The 9,599-nt window shown below is 40.7% G+C and overlaps 1 protein-coding gene and 2 pseudogenes across 1 annotated transcript in view; all 3 read right to left on the bottom strand.

Moving 5' to 3' along the window:
- Nucleotides 1-3,522, bottom strand: part of LOC102247542 (vascular endothelial growth factor receptor kdr-like) — a gene marked incomplete at its 5' end in the record, with an annotated part of 251,412 nt that extends 247,890 nt beyond the window's left edge. Inside the window, 2 exons of the mRNA XM_014539495.1 lie at nucleotides 1,399-1,571; nucleotides 3,386-3,522. Coding sequence (XP_014394981.1) covers nucleotides 1,399-1,571; nucleotides 3,386-3,522 — 310 coding nt within the window. The remainder of the gene's footprint in view (nucleotides 1-1,398; nucleotides 1,572-3,385) is intronic.
- A 2,685-nt stretch (nucleotides 3,523-6,207) lies between these two features.
- LOC102247253 lies at nucleotides 6,208-6,696 on the bottom strand (annotated as a pseudogene).
- Nucleotides 6,697-6,724: 28 nt separating this feature from the next.
- Nucleotides 6,725-8,085, bottom strand: LOC106726052 (annotated as a pseudogene).
- Between the last annotated feature and the right edge of the window lie 1,514 nt (nucleotides 8,086-9,599).

Below are 9,599 nucleotides of genomic sequence, written 5' to 3'. Positions count from 1 at the left end.
CCGCCCTGCCTGCAGTATGCAAATTAGCCGCCATCTTTGTTGGCGGTTAATTTGCATATCGTGCTGATTAGCCAATGGGAGGCACAGCGAAGGTACGGTCAATTACCATGTTTGTCTATTATTAGATAGGATGATTAAACAGGATCATAAGAACTAAGTGAATTGCTAAGTTCACATGTCCAGTAAGAGCTTGATGCAGAGAATATCGGTTTGAGAATAGGTACTAAGGCTAAACTTCCCTTCATAATGTGCTCACTTGACTGAAAAGGTGACAAGTGATCAACCTAAATTGAGAGACTAACAGAGGTGGCAAAAAGGTACCACGTGCTTACCTCCATGTCCAAACTGGAAATTATCTAACCATGGCAATTGTGGTAGTGATGGGGATAGTGGTGGTAGCTGTTTTTAGTTTTTTAAATTAGCCTGCTTTTTTTGGTGGCCCAGAGAAATCTAGGAAACATTCATAGTAAGCAAGGATGGGCAAGTAACAGATAATCTATGGTTTATATAAAACAAATATGCTGAATAAGAACCTAGGAAGCTTCCCTCCCTCCCACAACCTCTGTTTCTTTGCAAAGCTTTGTTGTTGAGAAAGAAAAGATGGGGAGGCATAATCCTAGAGCTACATAAGGACACATCTGGCTTCTCTTTCTGCTCTGTGATGAAATAAGACTAAAAATATAAAGGACCATTCTATTCAAGAATGGCTCTTATTTCTCATGGACTTCCCTTCTCCTTACCAGAAGCCCAATATGTAGGTGAAAGGTAATGTAGGCTGCTCATAATAGCAGGAAGGTCTCCTGCTGGAAGACAATGCAGAGACAGAGAGAGGTTTGGGGGAAGATAAACTAGCTAAGTCATATTGGCTTTCAAGCCATTAGATAAAATTGGAGTAAGGACATTATCAGGCAGACAGTGGTGGCTGTGCTCAGAATGTATGATTTGATCATTTTGTTCTACTTTCAAGGGAAATCAGCAGCAGTGGATCTAGGATAAGAAATAATACAATAGAAAGAATATGGGCTTTTGAGCCAGACAACCTGTGTCCCAATTCCAGTTCATCAAGTTACCAAGCAAGTTACATTTCATGTACAGAAACAGTTACCAAGATGGAGTTTGGGCTCTCCCCACCACAAATGACATTTTCTCAATAAGAATAGACCAATTTTAAGGGTCTCTGGTAACAGAAAATGACAGGAAATGAATTTGTCAGAGCTCTGAAAATCTATCAATATAGAGGGTTAATCCAACATCTTGTGACCAAAAGCACCTTCAAAACCCTTGTCCCTTCATAGCTGAGGTAGTTCCTATTGTATTCCTGCTTTGATTTTTTTTTTCTATCACAATAGACACAGGAACCTGGAATTGTTACATGGATTCCAAATCCCAAAAACTCACCATTGACAATCAGTTGTATGGTGAGGTTTTTGTAGAGTCCATGCTTGCTGTTGCTCAGAGCAAAAGTGTAGTTCCCCGCATGCTTTACATTCACTTCCAGGATTGTAAGTTTGTACTTGACAGGGTCAAGTTGAATGGTATGGTTTACTAGGAGTGGTTTTCCATCTTTGAACCTGTGAGGCATGGGGAAGGAATGGTTAGTACAGTGACAGCTTCTAGGACATACAGCTTTCTACCCCAGTGACATTTTGATTATGCTTCATCATGATCAGCAAAGAGAGGTTAAGCAGTAGAATCCTCTCTATAAAATTCTCAGGCTGGAGCACCTTTGTATAGCCACACTGGTATTAAAAAATTAAATCTGTCTTTTTCTTTTTCCTTAATAATAAAAACTTTTGGAAAGTGGCCTCACCCATGCTTCCACTTTCTCATTTTCCATTCATTCCTTAACACTTGAAACTCAGAGTTTTCTCTCTGACATTCAAAACCATATTCTTCATGTTTACCAGCAATGCCCTGCTTATCAAAGCCAGTGGCCTTCTCTCAGCATTCATAAACTTCAGATCTTCGAGAGCCTCTGGGACACTATTCTAATCATTGTTTCTCTCTCTTCTTCACTGACTCTTCTTCCATTTCCTTCCCCCTTAATTATGTTTCCTACAGAGCAAGAACTTAAAATATTTCAGCAAACTGCAGAAATAAGGAGATAGGGGGCTTTGGATAAGAAATTTAGGAGTTACTAATGATCTGAATATGTTGTGTAAATATCAGTAATAACATAATAAAGGCTTAAACCCCCCAATATAAATGTTCCCCTGGATTTTGCCTTTGGGTTCTTTTATCTGGATGCACTCTGCCTGGGTGCATTTATCCACTCCCAATTGATGACTCCCCAGCTGACAGCTTCAACATGTAGTTCCAGACCCATATTTCAAAATGTTAATTGACTATCTCTAAATAAGCTCATCCTGGTGTTCCTTTCCTGCTCCATTCACACTACATTTTCATCCTGATGAAACCCAGACTGGTAATAGCAGCACCAGTCTCACATTCCACCAAACTTGAAAATTGTGAAAGAATTATAATTTTGGGTTTTGATTCAGACATCTAATTGGATACTGAATCCTGAAGATTCTGCCTCTGCAATGTTTTCCAAATCTATTTCTTATATTTCATTGCCTTCAGATTATGCAGGGCCATATAATGTCTCACAACTATTGCTATAACCCTATAAGCTGGTAGCTATTTCTCTAGTCTTTCTCCATTTCAAACCATTTGACACACATAAGGCCATGTTAATATTCCTAAAGCTTAGCATCAAATTTATCACTCCCAACTCCAGTCTTTGATGATTCTCTACTGTCTACTTTAATAAGCAATAGAGATTTAAAAAAAAACCAATAATTTATCATTTACTCCTTAGAACAATTCTATAATAATAGAATATCACCACACAAATTTTACAGATAAAGAAACTGAAACTTAGAGAGTTTAAGTAACTTGCTTGGTAACTTGATGAACTGGAATTAGAACACAGGTTGTCTGGCTCAAAAGCCCATATTCTTTCTATTGTATTATTTCTTACCCTTAAAGTATCTCTATTAGACTGGGTAAGATTACCTTCAAGACTCCTTCCAAATCTGAGATTATGGAATTCTGCAATGGCCTTGGTACCTTCCCAGTCTTATTTCCTCCTCTCTTTTCAGAGTAGAAAACTCATTTTTCCAAATACATGAAAGATCAATAAAAGAAAATGGAAACAAGCAAAGAAGCCTATAGAGGAGAAGATAAAGCACTAGTTTCTAGAGCTGTCAGTGCCCTGAAAGTAGGATTGGGGTTAGAGTATATTTCTGAGTCCTCACTACCTAGCCCAGGGTCTGCTGCAAGACTGACCCCAGTAAGGATGTATTGAAGGAACAGGTGTTAAGGGTGGGAATTAAGAGACTCTGGGAAACAGGAAACACCCAGGATAAAAGGCCCTACTTACCAGGTTATATTGGGGTGAGGGAAAGCATCCACTCTTACTCCCATTTTGAGCATACTTTGTCCAGCTGTCACCTCATAAATGCGGCTTCTCTTGTAGCTCACATTGAGGAATGGTTTTTCTGGAAGTAGAACAGGATGGAGTCAGAAGAAGAAGGTTTAACTGAGTCCCAATTTTGTTCACACTTCCCATTAGCAATCACATCCTTCCCAGCCCCAGAAGGATCAATCTTGATTATCATAAGCTGGTGTTTCTCAGTGTGGATTGGAGGGAGGCACTGTTGGAATTTTTAAAGGGATAATTCTTTTTTTTCATTTTTCTTTTTTTTAAATCTTCACCCGAGGATATATTCATTGATTTTTTTTAATTCTTTTTTTGTTGTTGACAGTATTACAGATGTTTCCCATTTTCTCCCTTTCTGCTCCCTTCTACCCAATCCCTGCACCACACCAGGCCGTCCTCATACTATTATCTGTGTCCATGAGATATGCATATCCTATATAATAAAGAGCTAATATGCAAATGGTCATCACACCTTCATGCTGTCACACCCTAATGGCTTAGACACTCAACACTGGGGAGAGAGTAATGGGGACCAGCCAGGCACAAATGAGCTTGTGAGAGAAGAAAAGGGACCAGCCAGGCTGCAGCCCAGGAGAGGGACCTGCACCTGCCCTGCGGACCCGGGTGCCAGCAGCTGGGGCTGCAGCCCAGGAGAGGGACAAGCCGCCTGCCCCATGGTCCCGGGTTCCAGCAGCTGCGTCTGCACCTGTGGCCTGGGAAAGGGACAAGCCACCCACCCCGCAATCCCAGGTGCCTGTTGCTGTGGTCCCGGCAAAGCCGCCCACCCAGAGTCCCCTGTGGCTACAGCCAGTCTGGGCAAAGCCAGCCGGGTTCTGAGTGCCTGCAGCTAGCCAGAGGGAGGGAAGCCCAGGTCCCAGGTGCCTGCGACTAGCTGGAGGAGGGAATCCTGGGTTCCAGGTGTGGGGTGAGGCAGAGGCAGTTAGGGGAGAACAGGCAAGCAGAGGAGCAGTTAGCGGCAATCAGGTAGGCAGGCAGAGGGGTGGGGGTGATCGGGCAGGCAGGCAGGTGAGCCGTTAGGAGCCAGTGGTCCAGGATTGCGAGAGGCGGTCGGACATCCCCCGAGAGGTCCCGGATTTGAGTGGGTGCAGGTCAGGCTGAGGGAACCCTCCCCCCCGTGCATGAATTTCATGCACTGGGCCTCTAGTATGCATATATATCATTTGATTAATCTCTTCCTGTATCCTCCCATTTCCACCCTCCTCACCTCCCCACTAAGATCTGTTATTCTGTTCTATGCATCCATACCTCAGGACCTATTTTGTTCATTAGATTCCACATATAAGTAAGATCATATTATATTTGTCTTTCTCTGAATGGCTTATTTCACTTAGCACAGTAGTCTCCAGGTCCCTCCATGCTGTCTCAAAAGGTGAGAGAACCTTCATTTTTACAGCTGCATAGTATTCCATTGTGTAAATGTATCACATCTTTTGTATCCATTCATCTATTGATGGTCACTTGAACTGTTTCCAGATTTTACCTATTATATAATGCTGCTATGAACATAGGGATGCATTATTTTTAATTTAAATTCTTTATTGTTTAAAGTATTACATATGTCTCCTTTTTCCCCCATGTGTCTGCGTCCATCGCTTATGCTTCTATGCATGCATACAAGTCCTTTGGTTGATCTCTCCCCCTTACTCCCACCCTCCCCTGCCTTCCCTCTGAGGTTTGATGGTCTGATCGATGCTTCTCTGTCTCTGGATCTGTTTTTGTTCATTAGTTTATGTTGTTCATTATAATCCATAAATGAGTAAGATCATGTGATGTTTATCTTTCTCCAACTGGCTTATTTCACTTAGCATAATGCTCTCCAGTCCATCCATGCTGTTGCAACTGGTAGGAGTTCCTTCTTTTTTATAGCAGCATAGTATTCCATTGTGTAGATGTACCACTGTTTTTTAATCCACACATCTGCTGATGGGCACTTAGGCTGTTTCCAAATCTTAGCTATTATAAATTGTGCTGCTATGAACATAGGGGTTACATATATCCTTTCTATTGGTGTTTCTGATTTCTTGGGATATATTCCTAGAAGTGGGATTACTAGGTCAAATGGGAGTTCCATTTTTAATTTTTTGAGGAAACTCCATACTGTTCTCCGCATTGGCTGACCCAGTCTACATTCCCACCAGCAGTGCACAAGGGTTCCTTTTTCTCCACATCCTTGCCAGCACTTGTCATTTGTTGATTTGTTGATGGTAGCCATTCTGACAGGTGTGAGATGATACCTCATTGTCGTTTTGATTTGCATCTCTCAGATGCATATATTCTTTATGATTGATGTTTTGGGCTTCTTTGGATATATTCCCAGAAGTGGGATCACTGGGTCAAATGTAAGTTATATATATATTTTTCGGGTTTTCGGGTTTTATTTAGTGATGTGAACATTAAGAATATGCCTACATCTCTGAAATATTCACAAGGGACATGATCTCATACACACATACACAAGGAGGAATAAAAAAATGCTCCTTTAGTCATCCAAACTGCTGTCAGGGACAGCAAAGTGCTTGCTTATTCCACTGGGGGGCTTCAGTCTTCATGAATGTTGAATATTTTAGCTACTTCATTTAGATCTTCATGTTGCTCAGGTTTGGTTTATTTATTTTAAATATATTTTTATTGATTTCAGAGAGGAAGGGAGAGGAAGAGAGATAGAAACATCAATGATGAGGGAGAATCATTGATTGGCCTGCCTTCTGCATGCCCCCGACTGGGCATGTGCCCTGAGCGAAAATGGAACCATGACTTCTTGGTTCATAGGTCAATGCTCAACCACTGTGCCGTGCTGAGAGAAGTGGTTGGCTGTCCTTACCTGACTGCTCTGTGGCAGATTTCGGGTTATCTTGTGCAGATGCTTTTGCAAAGACACCAACCGTGGGCAAACTACTATCCACAAGACCAATAGCTTCATAGCCAACATCAGGGCCCAAATCGCTCCAGAACATTGACTGATGCCAGTATGGCTTAGCAGCTCCAGTCATATTTTCTCCAGCCAATCTTCCGCTCACAATAGCATGATCATGGTGCTCTACCCTCCTCCTACCCAATTTTATATCATAGAAGCATGCAGCATCTCCTGCCACCCAGATGTTAGAGCGTGCTTGGAGCTCTGCATTTACCCGGAAGCCACCAAAATCTGAGTCTATTTCTAGTCCACCAGTCTTAGCCAACTCAACATTGGGCTCTAAGCCCACAGCAGCCACTATGTGGTCAGTTTCTACCTGAGGGAAAAGAGAAATAATTTGGTTATCATTTTCCATTGAGCAGGAATGGAACGTGACTTGGTACCCTGACTTGAGCAACTGGCTCTCCTTCTGGAGCTGTAGGCAACAGACCAGACAGGGTGAATTTTCTTAAAGTCTCAGATGATTCCTTGCCACTTTAAAATCACCTTGCACTTGTCTCAATCCTTTACATAAAGCTAGCAAAACACTGTATCTACAATTATCTTAATTTCTCAGGATCCTGATTGGACAGGAAAAGCAATTATTCCCTTCATTTCCTAAGTGGAAAATACCCAAAAAAGAAGTGAATGATTTGGCCAATATCATTCATTGATTACTAGTAAGTCTGTCAGAACTAGAACCGAGCTTAAATATTTAGCAATTTCTAAAACACCCAGGAGGTTAATTGGGGATTATTATACAATGTTCAAAAATAAGGAGGTGTTATTTACAAAAGCAATGTAAATCGACCATCCAGGGTTATGGGGCTTATTATAGGATTAAAACATTTCTCTCTGAAAAAAAGCAAGCCAGTTGTGTGTAATAGAAGTGCTGGCTAGGGCTACATGCTTTAGAAAAACAAAAACATCTTTAACAACTCAAAACTCCAAAAACTCAAGAGAACAAAATAGACCTAAAATAATTTCCACATTGAAAAAAGGCCTTTCTCTCTTTTCCAATAATCTTCCTCTCCAAGCTTGCCTTTTTAATATAAAGCTTGCCTTTTAAGAGTCTAATACAAAGAAAAACAACCCCCCTCAAAAAAACAAGGGGAAAAACACACACACATACACAAAAAGAAAAACAACCAATCATGATCCCCACTAACTTTCTTCTCAAACATAAATTCCAGTCAAATACTTTAACAAATCGCTGTCAGGTGTGGGTAATACCATAGATTCTGGAAGCTTACAATCTCTCAGCATCATCGTGTCAACAAGATAACTACAAAGCATAGTACCAAACTGTTTACAACTTTCCCTTCATATATTGAGCCTCAAATCATACATACCAGATAATGCGGCCCTCTTCTGTTTCTCTTCTGGTGTCAGCCCTAATCCTGAAATTCTTTCATTATATCTTTTTTGGTCACTTTTTATAAGCTTGTAGGCATAATAAACTCCTGCCCCAGTGACTGTTGCTCCTACAATTAAGAAGTATATTAGTCTGCTGCCATATTTCCCAGAAGCACCTGCGGACGCTAGTGATCTAGAAGGGGATCCTAGGTGATGACACTGCACAACTGGAAGCTGGTTCCTTTGCCTCGGGCCTCGGATGCACACAGTCCGCACCAAGGGCGCCAGCTTCTGCTTCAAAGCACCCGCTGCCAGGCTTCCACACCGGTACATTTCGGCAGCCGCTACTCGGGACCTCCTCCTTCCTTTCTTCTCATGTACTGACAGGTCAAACACCCTGGGCCCCGGCCCACTCCCCGCCCCCTTCGCTTCGCGCACACTGTAAGTTATATTTTAATTTTTTGAGCAAACTCCATACTGTTTTCCATAATGGCTGCACCAGTCTGCATTCCCACCAGCAGTGTACTAGGGTCCCCTTTCCTCTACATCCTTGCCAGTGCTTGTTATCTGTTGATTTACTGATGGTAGCCATTCTCGCAGGTGTGTGGTGATACCTCATTATAGTTTTAATTTGCATCTCTCTGATGTTTAGTGAAGTTGGGCATTTTTTCATATGGCTATGTTCTCTTTGGAGAGGTGCTTATTCACATGATCTCACTTATGGGTGTTTGTGTTTAAATTTGGGTCATAAAATATCTACAGTATAAAATTGAATTTATTTGTCAGATGTGTTTCGTATGACTTGAGATTTGTTTTGTATATTGTTTTTGTCTGAGTTCTGTCTTGTTATCAAAAAAAGGATTGAAACTTTTAAGAGTTTAGGAATTAAGTTAAGATTTAAAAAGTTATATAATTCTAGTGAATTTTCAATCTAAATCTAGTTAGAAAAGAGGATTAATTCTGCATTTTCAACCTAGTGTGATAAGCAAGTTATCTTTTATATTTGATAAAAGGCTTAAGCGGCCACCATCTTGGGCCACAAGGCACATGATGTTCCCGGGGGCTGCCATCTTGAAACAGCAAAGGCCCGCCCCTCCCTTTGAATTAGCCAATCGCAAAAGGAATGTTTGCTTACTGAGGCAGAATGGAATTTCAGAGGTGGAATTAAAGGCGGAGTTTTGGGCCCCGGGGATAGGGCTGCATGCATGCCTCGTGGATTTATTTACTATGTTTTTTCAATGAAGATGCTTATTCTGATTGCTTAATAAATTAGCTTTTAAAATATCATCAAGGTCTCATATAATTTCAGTTATATGACAGATCAATGTTTTAAGCAGTCGACTTTAATAAAAGCCAATAGAAGTTCAAATTCTTAAAAGCTTGCAGATATAAACATTCTTTAAAGGTACAGAATAAACTGAAGAATATTATTCAGGCATTAAATCTAATTATTAATAGCATTCACCATGTATACTAAAGGAAAGTTATTTAATGTGACTACCTTACCTAGCAGTATTAAATGTCTTAAATTCTCTGAAGGTGACCACAGCTTTGCAGGGAGAAAATGGGCAGGCAGTAAGCGTGTTCTCCCAGCAGTTTCTCTGACATTCAAGGTATATCATAAAAATTCAATGACCAGATTGAAAATAATTAATTCTATGGTCAAGACCAAATTCTTTAATGTTAAGAACTGGTTTGAGTTTTTAATAATCTTTAAATTGGATATATTTGATGGCTTTTCCGAATGTAATACTTCAAGAATGTAACTGAAGGACAGATTTTGTGACACCTCAAAGGGCCCTGGGGTAATACCAAAAAAGATTTATTCCTTCTCCCTAAAAAGAAATAACTAAATTAGACCAATGAATATACTTGAGATTGCAT

The sequence above is a fragment of the Myotis brandtii genome, unplaced genomic scaffold (genome assembly GCF_000412655.1).
Source record: "Myotis brandtii unplaced genomic scaffold, ASM41265v1 scaffold219, whole genome shotgun sequence".
Taxonomy (NCBI): domain Eukaryota; kingdom Metazoa; phylum Chordata; class Mammalia; order Chiroptera; family Vespertilionidae; genus Myotis; species Myotis brandtii.
This window is presented reverse-complemented; position numbering and strand designations above follow the sequence as displayed.